General features: G+C 39.6%; 1 protein-coding gene across 6 annotated transcripts in view; it reads left to right on the forward strand.

Annotated features, from left to right (window-relative positions):
- LOC148060917 (single-stranded DNA-binding protein 3) overlaps positions 1 to 18515 on the forward strand; it is a 32433-nt gene extending 13918 nt beyond the window's left edge. The window contains exons 4-18 of one of the 6 annotated variants that reach the window (XM_087780156.1): positions 501 to 585; positions 8543 to 8632; positions 11920 to 12003; positions 12859 to 12918; positions 13023 to 13089; positions 14090 to 14154; positions 14235 to 14296; positions 14661 to 14706; positions 14870 to 14905; positions 14986 to 15040; positions 15483 to 15553; positions 15676 to 15754; positions 15838 to 15866; positions 15941 to 16066; positions 17604 to 18515. In XM_087780156.1, the coding sequence (XP_087636282.1) occupies positions 501 to 585; positions 8543 to 8632; positions 11920 to 12003; positions 12859 to 12918; positions 13023 to 13089; positions 14090 to 14154; positions 14235 to 14296; positions 14661 to 14706; positions 14870 to 14905; positions 14986 to 15040; positions 15483 to 15553; positions 15676 to 15754; positions 15838 to 15866; positions 15941 to 16066; positions 17604 to 17771 (1123 nt within the window). In that variant the 3' untranslated portion in view covers positions 17772 to 18515. Of the gene's footprint in view, positions 1 to 500; positions 586 to 8542; positions 8633 to 11919; positions 12004 to 12858; positions 12919 to 13022; positions 13090 to 14089; positions 14155 to 14234; positions 14297 to 14660; positions 14707 to 14869; positions 14906 to 14985; positions 15041 to 15482; positions 15554 to 15675; positions 15755 to 15837; positions 15867 to 15940; positions 16067 to 17357; positions 17572 to 17603 lie in introns of those variants that run through there. The other 5 variants (XM_087780157.1, XM_087780159.1, XM_087780160.1 and 2 more) reach the window with 5 other exon arrangements.
- Positions 18516 to 20515: the final 2000 nt, after the last annotated feature.

Below are 20515 nucleotides of genomic sequence, written 5' to 3' on the forward strand. Positions count from 1 at the left end.
GAATGGAAATCAGGGCCATTAAGCCCAATCAGCATATCGGAACCAAGGACATATTTTTAATAACCAGAAAAAAGATGAACAGAATGGAGCCGCGATAAAATATAATTACTTTTGGTACCTTTTTTTTTTTTTTTGGCTCACATTATGAAAGCCTGTATTCTGCTGAAAAATAAACAACATTAATAATGAATTAGTTTATTTTGTGATTTTTCTTCTTGGTAAAGCTAACATTATCGTATCTCCTATAATAATAGATGGTGGTAAATAAGCGTTGTTTTCTAGTCTAATTTCACTTGCATATTTGGAGTGCAATGTTGAACTGGAGGGGTGACACCAGCACCATGTCCCACTCTGTGATGCTCTAGTGTGTGAGAGGCACTTTTAAGAGCACTAGGGAGATTGCCAGAGTGTGTGAATGGGTTATGAATAGCTGTTACACATTTGCCTGCGCAGCTCGATGTTTTGACCTTCTGACCCCTTCTCCTTTCTCTTCCATTCAGTGTGTTCTGGGACTTGTACTGTGCCGCACCAGACCGAAGGGAGACCTGTGAGCACTCCAGTGAAGCCAAGGCCTTCCATGACTACGTAAGTGACTCACCAGTGTTGTTCCTTCCCAATCCAAGTGCACAGGTTTGCACTGAGATGTCTCCAAGATTTTTTTTTTTTTGTTTGCTTTCAATGAGCTGCATGTGATGTATGGATTAAATCCTAAGTGCCTCTGAAACTCTCAGATTTCTGTACCCAACCCTCCAAAATATTTTCGACAGAGGGCTCGGATGTTGTTGTGTAAGGCAGATATTGTTTGTTTATTTGAAGATCCCAGGAGAATTTTGCCATAACTCCGTCAGATTTGAAGCGCTTTATAAAACGAGTAATCCTACTGTTTAAAATATCTGATGGAAAAGTAGCGTTTTTTGGTTAATCTTTCTTGTTTATTAGTAAGTGTTTCTATCTGCTCCAAGTCATAATTTTTTCATGTCCCTCGCCACGCAGAGGTCAGGCTCAGATATGCTAGAGATTGAGGGATTCATCATTCATTCCCTGCAACACTTGTTTGGTGTGAAATCGGTTTTGCAAAATGGAGTCTCCAAAAAATTTCCTTGAGAACCTTCATAGTAAATAAAAGTCAGCGGAGAGATGTGTGTTATAATTTGTACTCTTGCATCTATCTTCAGCCTGTCGTCTCTGGTCAAGACTGTGGCGCTGTCTGTGTGTGTGTGTGTGTGTGTGTGTGTGTGTGTATGCGTGCACGCTGTATAGTGTAGGGAGATAATGGAATAGAGTTCTAATCCGGTAATCCAAGCACTGGGCTGAGGCTAAGCCAGGGATTTGTGCGTGCGTGTTTGTGTGTATGTGTGTGTATTTTTGAACATGGGGCATCTTTGGCAACAGGCCCATTGGTGGGGAGGGGGCTCACACCCTCAGTGCCAGTTAACCCTGTTTGTGTAGATGTTTACTGTCTGTTCATAACCGTGATGAAGCAAAGGAGTAGGCAGGAGTTTAATTTTGGCTCCAGCTCCCTCCAGGCCGGTCTGTGCAGTGCAGGTCCTTTTCCAGTGGTTTTCATAAGAAACATGTTGGTTTGAGGCGTCTGAAGAAACCAAATCTTCCACCTTATCTTTATAGGCTCTTTTTTGTCTTGAGGATTGTGAGACACACTTGGCTGCATTAGAGAAGCATTGTGACAGTTTTTTTTTAAGGTTTTCCAAAAGACACACTGGTTATTAAATTTAGGAGGGAATTGTCGAGTGAGAGAAGTTCATGCAGGGTTTTGCATTACATGATCAATTATTACTTCAGCGTCAACAACAATACTTGTTATTCATTTAATACTCTGTTGCTCATGAGATTTCAAATAACACAAATCGTGCATTTCAATTGGATTTACCAATGGTTTCATTTTTTTTAAAAGGATAACACTTGTAAAAGTGAAATGTATACATTGAAGACAAACGATATAAGCTGCATAAATATTGTAAAAATGTATATTTAAAAAAAGCTATATAGTATGATGTTGTCCGTGTTTATCCAATGACGTGCAATCCCTTCTGTACCAGCAGTAAATTTAAATTCGTAACAAACCAGATCAATAATACAAATTTTCTTTCACCCAAAGTCTGTGGCTTCTTACTTTTTCTCTTCACATTTACTTAACTGTGCCTTTTCCCACCCCCTTTATTCCTCTTACTTGTGTTTTATAAAACATCTTTTTTTCCTCAACTTCTTTTTTTATACGTTCATCGGTGTCACCTCCCCTCCCCTGTGTTTTTTTTTTTCTCTGTTTAACGGTTACCTTTTTCATCCCCCTTCACCCTCTTGCTCGTGCTCACCTTCGCCCCTTGTGCCTTTCCTTTCTCTGTCCTCTCCATCTCTTCTGTGACCCCCATCCTCACCCCCCTACCTCTGCTCTCACTGTTCCCGGGAGAAGATTGATTGGCTAATCTTGTTGTTTACCCACAATGCTTAGTTGCACTGAGATGAGGGCAGAGTGGACGGCATGAATGCACAACCAAAAGACTGTTCAGATACTTGCAATTACAGTCTTGTTGTTTAAAAAAAAAACCCAATCAGTTCTGTCTCTTCGTAATTGTTTAAGACTACATTTTTGTATTGATCTTATTTGTTACAATTTTTAACATTTTAAACGGCTCGGATTTATGCAATAATATTTTACAGTTTTTTTCTTTTAAAGCATTCTGTTTGCAATTATGATTTGGAGCTCTATGACACAAACAATGTTTTACATAAAACAAAGTAACCTGATCTTGAAATATGACCAGCGTTGACTGGAGTTTTCATATCTCGAACGTGTTGCAGACACAACATTGCAATCATTCCCTCTAGAGTGTTGATGACAAACGGTACATTCTGCACATTTTGTACGGCTGGTGTAAGGGATACTTTTGCAAGCAAATGCTGTTTGTGTTGGTGCTCTTCATTTTTGAGGGCATAGATACAGACAAAGTGTTTTTTTGGTTTTTTTTACACCATATTTAAACGTATTACATTTTCAACAAGTGGGTAGAAGGAAAAGATCCTTTGATAATATGAGCTGCTTTATTTTCTGTATTAAATCATTCTAAATTGCATAATAAATACAATTTGCTGCATGAGGAAAAATAATACTGTTCTAATGATGTTTGTCCAATAGAAACATGAATTTAGTAAATGTCTTAAACTCAAATTGAGTCAACAGTGATCTTTAGTTTATTTAAATGTGAATTACAATTTTAAATACAAGTTTTGATCTGATATTGTTGATGAGCTGTTATGTGTACAAAACTAAGGTCAACAAATCTGATAAATATAAATACAAATAACCTTTTTTATGGATGGGCAATCGGACAATTTAATCATGGATGTTATGTAACAACAATCTGACTTTTATTAGAGAAAACACCTTCGTCAAATTTCTAATAAAGTTATTAATAGCTGCTGGCTGTTGATTTAGCTTTTGCTTGTGTCTGGATCACCTTCTGAGCGTTGGCTGACTACATGTTGTGTCTGCTGCATGTATTAGTGGTACATGCCTGCCTGCCTGTCTGGTTTAGCTCCTGTCCTGTCCTTTTTTTTTTCTTTTTTTTGGGAAAATATCTGTGTAGGACCAGCTGGACATTTCAACCCTGTCACTCTTACTCTTGTGCGTATTTTTTATTCATCATTCAGACAAAGGTGTGTGAGGCAAGCGCATCCTGTTGCTCTGTGGAGAAGCGCTGTGTTTTGACTGGGTTGATAAATGAGGTAGATCCTCACAGTCAGCTATTTTCCACTCCTCTTTAAGCACTTACTATCCTGCATCCCTCAATCCCTCCGCCTTCTATCTGTGAGTGCGTATGCATTGAGGACAGCGGGTCAAGGAGACGGTGATGAGGTGCATATCAGTGTGAACCAGAATGTAGATTAGTAGCGTCTCTGCAGGCCTGGACACAAATGCACACGCACATATATGTGTATATAATATATATATATAATATATATATATATATATATATATATACCCTGTCTGTTTCTCTCTTCTCCTCTTTCCATCTAGTGTTTATGTCTCTGTCTTTCTGCCTGTGAAAGGTATCAGGCAGAGGTCAATAATGTGTTGAGCACTATTGATCTGTCCTGGAGGTCCTGTGCTGAAGAGAGATGAAGAGGCACGAGGAGAGGGAGGGATCAATGCTATTTTATATCGCTATCTCTACACTGTACAGGAACTGCCAACCTGATCATCCATCTTTGTTCCTTGTCAGAATTACCCATTGTGCCAAAAAAGAATTGAACGTCATGTGAGGTAGCTTCCATCATCCCTTGTTTACACCCGCACTGGTGCAACGCCAGCCCAAGTGTGAGCTCGCGGCTGGCACGCCAAGTATCTGGTGCGAGTGCTGGGACGTGCTCATGTCTGCAGCCATTGTAAGGAGAACACATGGACCACATTGTCCAAGTGGTTTTCATCGCCACCGGTTGAGTGTCGTGTGTGTATGTTTCACTGTTGAACATTAAATTTAATTTAAAGCCTCAATTCCCAACAGTTATCCCAAGACATTTTACAGTTAAATGACACTGTGTAAGGGAAGAGAAAAACAGGCCCCGGCAATTAACAATGAGCAACAGTGGCGAGGAAAAAAACCTTTAATGGACAACATTTTTGGAATAGGATACTTCTTTTTTCTGTTAAACTAAAGGCGTTTCTAGCTCCCTTGGAGCTTTGGAATAGTATAATTTGAATTTTGGAAATTCTGTTGCTAAATAAAACAAAATACTTACTGCTGACCTTCTGCTTTAAAGCACTTTTGTGGTCATGTGAAAATTTGACAAAATGCACATGTTCCATATTTTAGATTTAAATTCCACTATTCCCTTGAAAAAAAGATTTGTGATCTTTATTTTAAGAGTTGCAGTTTTAGGTAATCTGTGTAGTTGACGGCTAGCTTTGCTTTCAATTGCCCTCCGGAACCAGACCTCCCTTGATTTTGGGCCAGACAATATTGTTCACATCATTTAATAATATGACTCGTATAAGTGCCCCCCAAGTGGCTCGTTAAGATTAGTTAATGACTTAAGTTTAAAGTTAAATCAATTTGATTTGGCTATGTTATTATTTCCAGATTCATGCTGCTACTATCTACACTTAATTTGTTATACCCCAAACTGAAGTTGATGTAATTTAGGTCTTACTTTCTTAAATAACTTGTTTTTTTTTTTTTTTAAATGTAATTGACTGAAAGATTTGAGAAACGCACCTTTTTTTTCTTTAAGTTTTGAATTGGATAAATTATCTTTTAATAATTTAAAGCTACACTTCCTCTAGAATTTATAATCATTTTGCCTAAAGATTTTACTTTACAAGGAGTTTTTAAACTGTGTTCCACTCTCTGGTTGTGCAGTCAAATGACTTCATCAACTCAAAAATGACTTGCACTATATCTTCTACAGAATTGGCTGCTGCAGGCTTTGCTGCTTCGTCTGTGTAGAGCTGCCGTGGAAGCCCATTAAAATATGGTTTATAGTTTACAGTGTAAATATTCCCAGACATTGGAAAATGTCTCCCTCGGGTTTTGTTGAACTTTTAAGTTCTTCAATGAAAGAAACACAATCCTCTTCTCTTTCCTGCTACTTGTCACACATGAAAGATGTATTTTTTTTTTAAAGTCAATCTGCCTTTTTTCCATACGTTCAGCGGCAAAATGAATAATTCAACTCGACTACAAACACCGAGGTTCAGTGTATCAACTAATTAGTGCATCACTAATGTGTGTGTGTGGAAGTTTTCGTGGTCTATCCCACTATTTTGAGTCGGAGTTTTCACCACAGCGATGTAGACTTGTCAAGCTTTTATTGTGAGTCCGTTTGTTGGAGGGATTTCTGCTCACTTCTATGCTGCAGAAGTAAAGATCGGGCATACTCTTGGAATCACAAGGGGGGAAAAAAAACTTTTTAAAAAGCACTGTTGGGTTCTTTTGTGCATTTCCTCGGGCCAGTTGGTTTTAATAAAGACGGACTGCATATTAAATCTACCCAATGCTTTGCTGCTGGCAACTGTGTATTTTCCCTTTGCATCCAATTTTATTCAGCAGATTGGAATATTCATTATTAGCCACTGTTAATGGTCTAGGACAAGAAGTGTGAACAAAGATCTGCATCCCTGTGCCATTTTCCTTTTTTTCTCCCTCTCTCTCTTATCATCTTTTTCCTTCTTCTTTCTTACTTGTGTATCTTTTACCCTCCCCCTTTCTCCCCTGTCTCTCTCTCCTCACTCCTGGAGCGGGGGATGCCAGGGGGACAGCGCGCAGATAGGACCTGTCTCCATAGCAACAGCTTCTGCAAGCTGCTGACGCCCTACTAGGGGGATAAGGGGAGGAATGGTTGTGATGGGAGGAATAGTCCGGCGTTTGGGCCGCCCGAGAAGCTCAAAGTGCGACTGTGTGAAAGTGAGAAGGGTCACGGAAAGGAGAAACGTTTGGAGGAAGCGTGTGCAACAGAAAGGGTGTAGGAAATGGATGGATGCTTTCGAAGGGGATGGAAAGAAGGAGGCAGTCGACCCTGCTCCTTCCCCAGGGACTCGGTGGCCTGCTCATGTTCAGTAGAAGAATTAGCATAAAGATGGGGGAGGTGTGTTTGAGTGTGTGTGAGATTTGTCAGTGTTTGTGTGCTGGTTTCAGATTGTTGGAACAAGAATTGTAGCGGGTGTGTTCTTGGATGTGTGTATTTGTTACAGTGGGTGTGGGTTGCTGCCCGAGCATGGTCGATGCGTCACATGGATGTTGGGTGTATGTGTGCTGGGGAGTGATGTGTGTGAAAGATTCCCTCCCCTGGGTCTTAAACCTCCTCCCTGTTCTGGTGCTGTGTCTCTGCACTGAATTGGCTCCACTTTATGAGCCTATGATGCAACTCTTTGTGTCTGCGTGTGTGCTTGTGTGTGTGCGTTTGTGGGTGTGCGTGCATGTGTGTGTGTTTGTTCCGGTGTGCTTATGTAAGCACTTTGAAAATGCGTCTCAGTCTATGAGTGTTGACAAGAATACAGTTATATCATATTTATCTGGCAGGCTGAATTTCTCACCCGCTCTCTCATCCCAGATTCCTGTTTTGTTCTTTCTTATGGTTTGACTGACAATGATGGATAACTCTTGGATGTTTGTTTTTTTTACTTTGAAAAAAACGTACCTTCAAGTGAAGTTACATTTTTGTGTTTGTTTTGATCTACTCAGGCGTCGGTATGATAGTGAAATTGTAGTTACTAAAGTGCTCCGAGGCATACATGAACCTTGGAGCCCCAGCTCTTTTTGACACAATTTTAGAAAGATTGGCAGCTGTTACCAGGTCCTGGCTGAGAGTATAATACTAGTGATGGGCTCAATAAACAGATTTTAGGAGCACACCTGGGGTGGCAAGCTACTCAAGTTTTCTAATCTTTGAAATGTCCGGTCAGTGTATTTATTATTATTGTTTTACAAGATGAACATCTTTGGGAGATAACTCGCATTTAAAGAAAACGACTATATTCATGAAACTTGTCAAATGTTTGTTTACGGAAGTTGTCTGTGTTCCATAAATAGTTTTGCAAATTAAATTTTGATAATAAAATGTATTCTAATCTGAAGATAAATATTGAAGGAAAAAAATTGGAATAAAACCAAATACTTTGGTGTGTCAGGTTTAACCACAATTGGATCTTCCCTTTGTTCTCTTTCTTCTTGGTGAGATGATTAGATAAGGCATAACCGTAATATTGTTTTTAGTCCCTTTATATAATCATGTTAAATTATAAAATAAACCTTAATGGCAATTTAATAATTCTTATTAATTGGTCTCTTGATATCGCCATCAACGCTTATCCTCTATTATTTAGCCTCATTGGTTTTCATCTTTTTCTCTTTTGCCCACGTACTTCCATCACTGACCTTGTGAATCATTCGAGTCTACTCTTTGTTGATGTTGGTGCCTGACTGGTTTTCCACAGACTCCGTCATACACGTTAAAAGGACTTTATTCCCTTGAAAGTTTGAGATCTGAGGAAACTGGAACACACAATTTATTTTCAGTAGCACTGCCCTAACACTAATAATTCAAAAATAAAATTTTAAAGATAGGCAAATGGTAATGTTACCCTTTCTCTTATTGTCTAGATAATTATAATATATTTGTTCAGAATTACTGGTAAAGATTCTAAGTTCAAGTAGAAATTCCAGTCAATCATTATAATGTGGGTTCCATCTTGCTTTTGTTGTTTTTTTTATAGTTAACAAAAAACTCTGTATACCATTCTTGCATTTCTTGATGTTTTTATTTTATTTATTCATGTTTAACCCCAAATTAAAAATCTTCATACTTTCCATGTCGATAACTCTAAATAATCTCTTCCTTTATCTCAGTTTAAAAAAAAAAAGAAAGGTATAAAATTTGGCCTCAAATTAAAATGATTATTTTTTAATTGCCTGCATAGGTAAATTATTATGAAATGGTTCCATCTGTGCTGATCCCATTCTCTCTTATAATGTGATGTATAACGCATGCCTAACACAAACGTCATTTTAAACCTTTTCTTTTCTTTCAGAGCGCAGCTGCAGCCCCCAGCCCAGTCATGGGTAACATGCCCCCCAATGACGCCATGCCAGGGGGTCCCATGCCTCCAGGCTTCTTCCAGGTAAGAGTCTCTTTGACTTGCTGAGCTCTTCCTCATAAAGTCTTCAGACCATTTCTCATACACCGTCCTGTTATGGTGTACCACAGCCTGTGCATGTAAAGAGAATCCCTCGCTGTCATTCATGGTGACGCTGCATACAAAGGTTTTTAGGGAAGTCATTTCGGTGCCTTTGGATGGTTGTAGGAACTTGACGTTGGTTGTGTACCAAGCCTGGTATCGTAGCTACATGAAAATGAAAATCAAGATACTAAACTTTGAGAGTCATTAGGATGACGCGCACAAGGCAAGCTGGTGTTTGTCAAAAACGTAAAACGGTAAAAGTCATCTGTCTGATTGAGTCCTACTTCACAAATCCCAAGCTTGGATTTATCACCATAATTACAGTTTATGCTGTCAACTCTCCCACTCCTTGAGCAGATTTCTCCAAACACTGTTCATTCCGCTCTTGATATTTACACCCACTCAGGCCTCCGAAGCTCACGCCGTTCATTCATTTGTGGCTTGCCGGCCACTCTGCTGTTCAACCGATTTGTGATTCAACCATCCTGTATTCATTCGCTCCACACCTCCATCGCCGTCTCCATCTCTGACCTGTGCCGGCTCCTGTGAAGGGAAGGTTTTAGTGTGGGAGATGGCTGTCTGTGGAGTGGTGAGAAGGAGAGACGCAAACGTAGGGAATGCACACCGATGCATACGCGCACAAACATGCACACAAACACATACACATTCTTAGCGAAGGCAGTGGTGTGATGGACAGCACTGGCATTTGGCAGCAGGCATGATAAGGTGGCTGAGAAGAGTGGGAGAGAAAAAGCCAGTGACATGATAGAGGGAGAGAGTGAGAGTAGATAGAGGGAAGGCAGTAAGAGATCATTGCCACCAGGACTGCAACACTGTTTATTTCTGTGGCTGCATACCTATCGGTCCATTTTTTTTTTCCTGCTGCATGTAAGGGTGAGGAGTGGGTGAGGAAAGAGGGAGGGGACTAATGAGAGTACAGCTGTGACTAGGCGAAGAGATTGGTGGTGGGAGTGAGGGTGAGAAGGGACGCAACGTTTTTTGCTATTTATAACGCTGGTGGGGGAGTCTGCGTGTGTTTTTGTTTAGAATAGAGTGGCTGTAGAGTGATTTTAAAACAACTATGTTTGACACGCACACAAACTAGAAGGAGTTTTGTGAAAATTAATGTCCTATTATACATTTGTTACGTCTTTAAGATCTAGGGGATCTTTGTAGAGAGAGGTCAAGCAGTATATGTCTTTATCATTTAAAAGTTTGGGAGGGACTAATGTGCTATTAGTGCAGAAACCTTGAGATAACTTTACTGCATTTATTGAAATGAATGGGTAAATGGGAGACAGTTACAATATACAATAAAGAAGCCAACAAACTCAATACATGGCTAATATGAATATATCAATGACAGAAAAAACAATTCCATCTTTATTATCTCTACATGTCTACAAATTAATATTTTAAAACTAAAGCAGTGTATACAACTATACATTTATCCATCAAATGAATGCCAGTATGTTCATAGTAACTCATTAATGCATTAAAAATGTATTTTCTTGTCAATTGATAGATTACTTGCTTAAACAGGACATTGAATATTAAGTCCTCCCTCTACTATTTGCGTCCTTTTTATTTAATTTTGGTGTGGTGGTCAGATCAAAAAAAGGACATTGACTTTTAATTATAATTCAGTCCTAAAAAAGGCTTACTGTGTTGAACCACAAACACACCAAGCGCTGTTTTAAGAAACCTGTAAATGGCATCCAACCAATTTGACGTCAACACTATAATTCATCATGTAAAATCAACCAACAATACTTGCACCAACCACCGATGATCATAAAACTATCCACAACAGAATCCTCTCTATTTAAACGCACACGTTTTCTTTGTTCCATCATTGCACAAAAACATTCAAATGTGAAAATATTTTTTTAATCATGCAGGTTTGAATGCACTATTTATGTGTCCACCTCCTGAACCCAACAGCCGTGCATTTTAATGGCCATTTACAGACATCAGTAATAAGGATGGGAAGGCATGCAGTAACCATGACAACAATTACAGAGTGGAGTCAGAGCAACACCACTGGGCCAAAATCTGCACAAGTTTTGCCCTGCTTGTTTAACACTCACCGACTCTGCTTTGGGCAGATGAAGCATCGAACACCGACCGACTGACTGACACTGCAGGTGTTATTTGTTAAAAGCATCGACGTAACATAAAACATGTCCAGCCAGTGGCACACTGACCTCCTGCCTCTGTTGTATTGAGTTTTGCTACATGAATGATTTGTGTGATAAGATTCCAATTTGTAAATGATCTTGCTGGTGACAGTCACGATGAATACATGAAGGCGCTGACAGTGACTGAGCGGAAGATGGACTGTTGCATAATGAGTTATTTATGAGGGGTCATTAACCCCGTGCTGACATTTCTTGGGGTGAAATGTCAGCAATAACACATCGGTGAAGATCCGGCAGTGGCTCTGTGACGTCGTTTTCTCAACAATCGGACAGCAAGTCTAGAAGTAAAAAAGATCAATGCGTGCTTAAGTCAGTATTTTGTTTTGGTAAGAAATTGCTGCTGTTTTGTCCTTTTGCTGCCTTGCTGAATTCTGCTTTGGCAACACTGACCCCACGTGGCTGTCGGGTAAATTGCAAGTCGGTATTGAACGGCCATAGGTGGATATTATGTTGTATTTTGGATCGTTTAACGGTAAAACAAGTATTCCACAAAATGTTATTATTTGTATTGTATTAAAACTTCAAACATTCAAACAATTCATTAAAAAATGTATTGACTAAATTGTTGGTACCAGCCTATAACTGGGTAATGTTTTGGGGATTTTCTGACATGAACACCACTTTGTTGTCCTGTTTTGAATTTATTTATTTGTCTTTTGTTTTGAACTAAAGGTTTGAAAATCCTAGACAAAGGGGCAGATAAATTAACAATCACATTGCGTACTCGACTCTGTTCTGTTCTGAGATGTGTTCATATGATTCCTGAGCCTGTAAAAAGCTTGTCCAGACTGATTGCTACGATGATACCTCTAGGCCTGTAAAGAAATGTCCTTTAAGCTTCTTGAAAAGGTGGTAAAATATCATAACTTGCCATTAATGGATCTTTTTGTTATAAATTGAATATCAGTGCATTATTATTCACTTGAAAACGCCCTCTTTTTTTAATCATTCCTCTTATTTTGATTGGCTTTCATCCTGTTCAAAAAAGGCCCCTCTCCTCTCTGATATCCCTCTTCTTTCTTAAAGGGACCACCCGGCTCACAGCAGTCCCCTCATGCACAGCCCCCCCCACACAACCCCAACAACCCAATGATGGGACCTCATGGGCAGGTAAGACTCAAGCACCTTCTCTTTAACCCCCCCTCTCTCACACGCACACCTCTTATTTCTCTCTCTTCCATACAAGATTTCCACACTGTTTGACCCTCCGGCCCTTTTCTTCTCCTGCGAGCCCCCCCTCTAGTTTAACGCTCGGGTCATAAAGAGGAAGCCCAGCTTGCTTCTCTGTAAGACCCAGAATCGGTGGTCCCCGTGTGGGATGAATAATTTACCCCACTGCCCCTCCCCTGGAGCATCTTGTGGGGGTTGCACACATATCTGCTGCTTTGCTTTTAACACAAACACACCTCTTCTTTCTTCCTACTTCTTCCAGCAGCTTATAAATTAAACAGAGTGGAACCACTGTGGGCATGTCACACACTCCACCGATCAAGTCCGAAATCTGAACTATTAAGAGGTTTAAAAACATGCGATCACTTATGAACAGTAGCAACAGATGCCACAGCAGAGGTAAAGTTAGCCTTCCACGATTAACTGCGGCTGCTTGCTTCTCATTCTTGTGGTCTCTGGTTTCTTGTGTGCGAGGGAGAGTGAAGACATGCTTCCTGTACGGTTTTAAACTACACTTTTGGCTCGACGCATCTCAATCTACGCCAGTCAGACCACAGACCGAGTCGGCTTACACCACAATAGAATCACACGTTGGTGCAGTTGTAAATGAATATCAATGTTTGAAGCTGGACAGCAATTGTTTGGACGACCTGCCAACACATTTGTGATCTCCATGTGTCGTCATCCATCCTCCAACCACTGTGTTCATCTGCGTGTCCTTGCTGCTAACTCTCTGAGTGCTCTGGATCTATCAATAATAAAAATGTCAACTTTCTCCTTCCATCTTCTCTGCAGCCTTTTATGTCACCACGGTATCCAGGTGGACCTCGCCCCTCACTCCGAATGCCAAATCAGGTACCTTTAGAACAGATCATCTGATTTAATGATGCGTTTTTACTGGTGGATACAGTTTTTATTGCCCATTTGCCACTCATCTAATTAATCTGATGTTTCCTTAGCCTCCTGGGGGGATTCCAGGATCACAGCCACTCCTGCCAAACAGCTTGGACCCTACAAGACCACAAGGTAATGGCTAAACATCAACATCATTACAATACTTTAACTACTCTGTACAGGCCAATGGAAAAAGGCAAAAAAAAACAACATTAAAATATCTTTGAATAGATGAATAGTGTTTCTGAACCTTTGCAACCACTCAATGTTGAACTCAATGACCAATGACGGTGAATAAACACAGTTTTAGACGATTTCTCTTAAATATTAAATGCACTGTAGTAGCTTTCATGTAATCATCAGAAAGAATCACTGGACCACTTCATGAAGTTCATCACGACCATGGGTTTGTTGGTCTGATTTAAGTGTTCAAATGGAAAACGCTGCTCACTCTACTGTATTCATTGATTAATTGATTATTAAAATCTGGTGTTTATTTATTTAATCATCGTGGTAGGAAGGGCCACAAAATAGGAAAATTAATTACTAATTCTACTGGATCAGAAGTTAGACGGAACAATCAGTACAATATGTAATGACACTTTTTATCAATCATTTTGTTTCTGAAAACAAGAGCTATCAAGTGATGTATGGCATTTGCTTTTATAGCAACACTTAACCCACACAGCTGCATTGATGTGTTCACTGAGAAGGAGCGAGGATGAGAGATTCGCCCAATCACATTGTCTATAAAAACCTGCTCATTACACTTATTAATTGGCAGAAAATAAAGATCTAGGAGTGAAAGTAAAAATATTTGAAATGCATCATCTCGGTTTTTCTTATTTAATTCATTTATGTGTTATAAAGAAGAACACTTCAGTTGTGTAACTTTTTTTGTTTTACATTTTAAGTACTAAAACATATTGAATATTTAATCTTGGAGAAACAAATTCTATATCCATAGCAAATAAAACCAGGCATTTGTTTATAATTGTAAGACTGAAACCCCTAATGGGATTGTGGCAGACTATCGTCTGAGGCATTTCTTAAATCCTGACTTTAGGAAACCGTCCATATGTGGATTTATGTGAGCTGGACCTGTGTTGACTGTCCTTTTTTGTCTCCACAGGACATCCAAACATGGGAGGCCCAATGAGAATGAACCCCCCAAGAGGAATGGCCATGGGCCCACAGGTAAGACTTGGTGATGCTTTCAATGCTAAAATATAACAAATATTTGTAACTTTAACATACAGATATTTCCTTTTACACAGAATTATGGTGGTATGAGACCTCCACCTAACTCAATGGGGGGACCGATGCCAGGAATGAACATGTAAGTTAACTCACTTCTTTAGTGAAACAAGCCAGAGATGAATAAAGCAGATTATTGAAATGGTGGTAGTACCATTCGGTCCTACTGAAGAGGACAATGGGTTAATCTTTTGTCCTCTCCCAATATTGCCTTTTGTGACTAATATTGATATTGATTGACAATAAGATCATAGACACAAAATTAAGACATTAGGGTTCTCTGCAAGCAGGTTATATGAGGCCCTTCAACTGTATTCATGTGGCCCTCAAAGGGACGGAGTAGACTTTCATTCTGATCATTCTTTTCATTTTTGTGATTATTCTATCCATTTATTACAGCTGCACTTATTATTCCTCTCATATATATTTTCTTAATGTCACTTCAGGGGTCCAGGTGGAAGAGGACCATGGCCAGGACCCAATGCTAATTCTGTAAGTCTGAATGAGAAAAGTCCCCCAATATTATGTGCATAAATGTTGTATTTTCTCCAAATTAAGTTAAGCGTTCATGTAGCTTGAAATATTAAAATATACATTTCAAACTAAAATAGTTGCACATGTATACTTACTATTGTCTGGGTTGATGCGTCTGCAGATAGCCTACTCTTCCTCATCTCCAGGAAACTATGTGGTAAGTTTACTCACCAGTAGTAACTCTCATGTCGTATCTGCCTACAAACCTTTAATCTGTTTGACTTTTTTAACTTGCAGGGTCCGCCGGGAGGAGGAGGACCTCCAGGAACACCCATCATGCCCAGCCCAGGTGGTGCGTTACTTCCATTTTTCCCCTTTTCCTAATGATTTAAAAATATGAAGTTCTTTCCTGTCATTTATCCGTGCGATTTAAGCTCATAGTCATAACTAACCATGAAAATGGACATGGACATATCTCTAACATATATCTAACTCGATATGCACATTTCTTATTATCAATGCTCTTCTGTGCTTCTTCTTATGTCTCATGTAGCCTGTGGGCTCTGAACTGGGTCAAACAAAGGGTCTGATGTTTACTAAATAATGGCAACTTATTGCTACACCCTCCAAAACAACACACACTTTTAAACAGCATCAATAAATTATCTCTCAGTCAGTGTATCATATATATTTATATGTTGAATTGTCTTGTGTGCAGATGAACAGTTTCTAAATATATTTTGCAGAGAAAAAGGTTTTACTTTTTTTATTTTTTTGTTTCTTGTCTTCCCTAGACTCAACCAACTCCAGTGAAAATATCTACACAATGATGAACCCGATTGGACCTGGAGGCAACAGACCCAACGTGAGTCTTTGACACTTACGTTTTTAGTTGACTGCCACAGAGCCTTCACAGTTGGGGATCATACGAATGTGCTTTGAAAAAATGTTGATTTTCCTAACAAACATTTTATTCTTGTGTCGTAGTTCCCTATGGGTCCTGGCCCTGATGGGCCGATGGGAGCGATGGGAGCTATGGAGCCACACCACATGAACGGATCACTAGGTGACTATGAACGGATGCCGAACATGTTCGACTGATTCTTATTCTTGCAAACAATAACACTTGAGTTATTCCTGCCTTCTCAGGGTCTGGGGACATGGACGGGTTGCCAAAGGTGAGTAAATGAATATTTCCTTTTGCGTTTTGCTTCAATTATTTGTGTAAACACAACATTAAAACACTCATCAGTTCATCTCTCCGCCTTCTCTACAGAGTTCCCCGAACAACATGGGGGGCATGAACAACCCTCCTGGAACGCCGAGGGATGACGGCGAAATGGGCGGGAATTTCTTGAACCCATTCCAAAGCGAAAGTGTAAGTAGATGGAGTGAACACCGTTTGGTGATCCCTAACAGTTATCCTCGATGCCCCGACATGTCAGTGGAAGAATGCAAGCAGAGGTTTGGAGAGTCCACGTGACAAAAGTGTCCATAGATGGACCACGTTTACACCTCGGTGCTAAACTCTAATTTTCCTATTTGGATTTTGTCATGAACAGAAGCAACCTTATACCAGACCTACCATTAATACTTTGATGCCACCTATCTGTAAATGAAAATATATTTAATGGATGATTCCAAGGCAAGAGGACTATATGTGGAAGAAAAATATATATATTTTTTAGTATAAGATTGTGTGCTGCATTAGTAGTGTATAGTGTAAAGTTATATAGTAACAGTATTTATTTTCCGGTAAAAGTAGTACACATAAATGTACAAATGTAATAACATAAATGTTACTCACCAGTTTATTTTCTTCAATTTATTTTCTTCAATTAACTCTTTAAAGCTCATCGCAGATAACACAGTATAAACGAAGTGTCTCATTTAAGAGTACACTGTCGTATTTTCATCATTTTGTGTTGCCGTGGTAACACTAATGGATTCTGAAAAAAAATACAATTGAATCATTTGAAACTTGACATAGAAAAATCAGTCCATGTATTTTCAAATATCCCTGATTATACACCTCAGAATAAGTTGTAGTTTAAAAAGAAGGCCACATGAGAATCAAACCTTTTCTATTAAAAAAGGAAACTACTGTTAAACACTGAGACATTTAAATGAATGGTAATAAGCATGTTCACTGTTCAAATGAAATCTGAGAGACACTCTTCAAGTGTTTATCCTTGAGATTTGTATCGATTAAATTCAGGCACATTTTGATCAACTTTCCCGTTCTGCTTGCATTAAACTGCTCACTAATTCATCCTCGTCCCTCTGAATCAGTGATGGGATTAAATTGGCAGTCAAATGAACGTATTCAAATATTTCATATGTTAAATGATGATTTGAACAAAGTTGGTTAAATTTTTTGGTGTTGTACAAAACTGTGACACGCTCTCACCCTGGAACCTCCGAGTCGGCTTTAGTTCAGGATTCAAGATGTCATCAATCTGAATGTATTTGATGCTGAACATTGCAGCATCAGCAGCCACTCGCTCCTATGAGCAAGTATGAGAGTAAAAGATGGTCAGTGACATTTCTTATTTCTGGTCTTCTGCCGGCTCAGTGGAACAGTGTCCGAGCGCCCCCTGGTGATCTAATGTTACACCTCCACTCATCTCTGCCCTCCTTCCCCTTTCCCCCTCTCTCTCTCTTTACAGTATTCTCCCAACATGACGATGAGTGTGTGATTTTATTTTTATTCTTTTTTTTTCCTCTCGTTTTTGTATCCCTTGTTGATTTTTTTTTTTTTTCTTTTTTTTTCTTTTTTTTTTTTTCTTCTCAATTCTGACCCTATCCTGGACTGGACCATCTGCCCCATTCACACATACACAAACACACACACCTTTACCTTTTTCCACGTCTCCTCCTCCTCCTCCTCACTTGGGAATCGTGCGGCCGCGCAGCCTTCCGGGACTGCCCTTGAGCATGCTGGGACTCTAATTAAGGCGGGCGCTCCCGGGGTGTGCAAGATGGCCAGCAGTCTGAACAGGAAGCAGTTGCAGAGCAACCGGAAGAGCCTCTTCTCTTCCGACTCCGGCCTCCCCGGCTTCCTGTCAGGGTCCAGACAATGAGCAAGGGAAGGGAGAAAGAGAAGAGACGGGCGACTGACTGATCAGCCCTCTCTTGTTCGAACACTCATCTCTCATCAGCGGACTGGAAGCTCCTCAAACAATCGCTGAATTTCGACCCCCGTGGATCCAGCAGAGGCGACCCAGGCTCTCTGTGTGTGTGTACATTTTTAACAAGGTGTCGTGATGATCATTGGACATTCTTCTTTTCATTTTTGTGTATGTATTGTATCATTGCTATTTTTATTATTGTATTATTGTTATTAATTATATTGCTCTGGTCATTTTTTCTGTTTTAGTGGCACATTACTCAAGACAATACACAGATGATAATTTAATATTCAGGAGTATGGAGTTATATTTCTGCATCCGCTCCAAATCCAATCCAAACAAGAAAACGACTGTTGCTAATCTGATATGGTGGTCCTGTAGTACTGTAATCTTCCGATTTCAAAGGAGGGAAAATGGATTTATTTAGGATTAATTGACTCTTACTTTTGAGTATGGAAGTACTAAAAGCCTGAAAATTTGAATACTTTTTCTAAAGAAGCTTCTTTTAAATATCGGTTATTCTGCACACACTGCTAAAAAAGTTGCGTTTTACCCCGGTTTGCTCAGGATTTCCGCAGTAATATAAACCCATACTCCGGTGCACCTGTAACATCACCGCCCCCTGCTGGCGGTGGCGTTCTCAATCTTTTTTTTCTTTTCTTTTTTTTCTTTTTGTTATTTTGCTTTCCGTCACAGACTCAGATGTTCAGTCTCTTCATGCAGAGAAATGCACAGCTCTATTTATTTATGTACTTTTGATTTGTCTCATGAACATTTTCAAGTGTTTGCCCTGATGTTTGCAGAACTATAGTAGCAGCTGTTTTAATATGATCCAGTCAACAGTGTCTCCACATGTCTCTACTGACCCCCCCACACTCCTCATGCCCACTCCTGTGTCCAAACACTCTTTTGTTTTTGTTGCTATGGTCCTACATGGTGGTAAGACCTCCACTCACTGTGATGTTTTTTTTTTCTCTCCCGTTTGGTTTCACCTCAAAACCTCCACAACGACTTTTAAGCTTAGCGTCGAGGGGGCAGCAGCAGGTTGGGCCAGAACTGGTCAGGTTCTCTGTTGTGCTCCTCCCAACCCACAACACCTTCCTTCTGATTTTTATACAATCCTCCATTTTTTTTTTTTTTTTTAAAACCTTTTATTTTTGTAAATACTGTAAAATGCATTTTGATATCATTGACATGTTTTGATATTTCAAATCACACAGTCGAACCAGAGCTGCTGCGACTCTGCTCCGAAATAATGTAAGCGAGAGGGAAGCGGAGATAATTCACCTCTACTTTCGGAGCTGTTCTTACAAACCATGAAACTATGTTTTTAATCTTTTACAAGAGAAATTTAAAGCGCCACATGTGAATTAGCAGTTTTTTTTTTTTTTTTTGAGCCTCCACACTGACACTGAACGTCGGCTCGCAATTTCAACCACACGGGACCAGAGACTCTACTATGAAGGATTTTTTTGAAATTCTATTTAAAAAACGGGGTGCAGGTGAAACGTCCGAAGATCCCAGAACTAGGGGATACTGTTGTATAAAGAGCAGCGGAACTTCTCTGGATGACTCTGTCCTGTGAGTGACGCTGTCACGACGTTGATCATTTCTGTATTTCTATCGTGCTGATGTAAAATACTGTAACATTGAGGGGCGAGGGAGGGCGACAGAGGAATGTGGGAGGGTTGGAGGGATTCAAGAAATTTCGGTTCCTCATCTTTCCCCGTCTGGATGACAAAGCAGTATTGAATATGAGGCAGTCTGTCTTTGGGGAGTTGCTTTGTATCTCATGTTAGGATAGTTTCCGAACCTAAATGTCTCGTGTAGTAAAATAAAGAGGTTCCTTCTTCGTATGTTTCTTTATATTGTAAAGTTTCTTTAGAAATGCTATTTGGAAAAAAAGGTGGGAAAATTGCATTGATAAATGGTCTTTTTTTTGTTTTTTTGTTTTTTTTAAATTTCATCATGTTGTCGGTCTTTTTTGCCTGTGTCCCCCCCTTGTTGTAGATACATATGAAAAACAAATAAAATGACTTCACTCCTTTTGCCATGAACTTGTGCTATTCTGTGCTCTGGATTCAGGAGTCGCTGCCGATTTCATTTCGTTCTTAGCTGGAATATGACGAGTGCTATGAATGTGGAAGTAAACACGATTGATTTATTTCAATCTTTACTTATTTTGCACATTTCCCTGTTTAATTTTCACGTCCCATGCAGGACCTCATTCTGTGTGACACTCGGTCATCTTAGCCACAAGTCTGATTGTAAATGATGTCTGTGAGCTGGAAAACCAACTTCACGAAGGAGATCTTCAGAGGGATTAATAAAGTTGATCTAAAACAGGATTTATTAAGATTAAAGAAAACGTTTTACCTTATGTGTTAAAAGAAACTTTGGCATACAAAATAAAAGTACTGGAATGTGTCTAGCTAAGTACACTGACTGCCTCCTTCATTGGCCTGTTTTAGTCGGGTCAGGTTGTGGATGGTGAGCCAAGGTTCTGATGTCAGCCTCTGTCAGTTACTAGGAGGAAAGTCCTCTGCTGCCACTTCTGCTTCCTTTTATACCTGATAGAAACAACACCCACAGTCACCAACATCCGTAGCAAGACTCTTCCTCTTGTACATCCTGTGTTCATCCTTTCAACTTTAGTTTGATCTGTTCTTCACTAACATCTGTCTGTCCTCTTAAGA

Source organism: Callionymus lyra, chromosome 18, assembly GCF_982586985.1.
Source record: "Callionymus lyra chromosome 18, fCalLyr1.hap1.1, whole genome shotgun sequence".
Taxonomy (NCBI): Eukaryota; Metazoa; Chordata; class Actinopteri; order Syngnathiformes; family Callionymidae; genus Callionymus; species Callionymus lyra.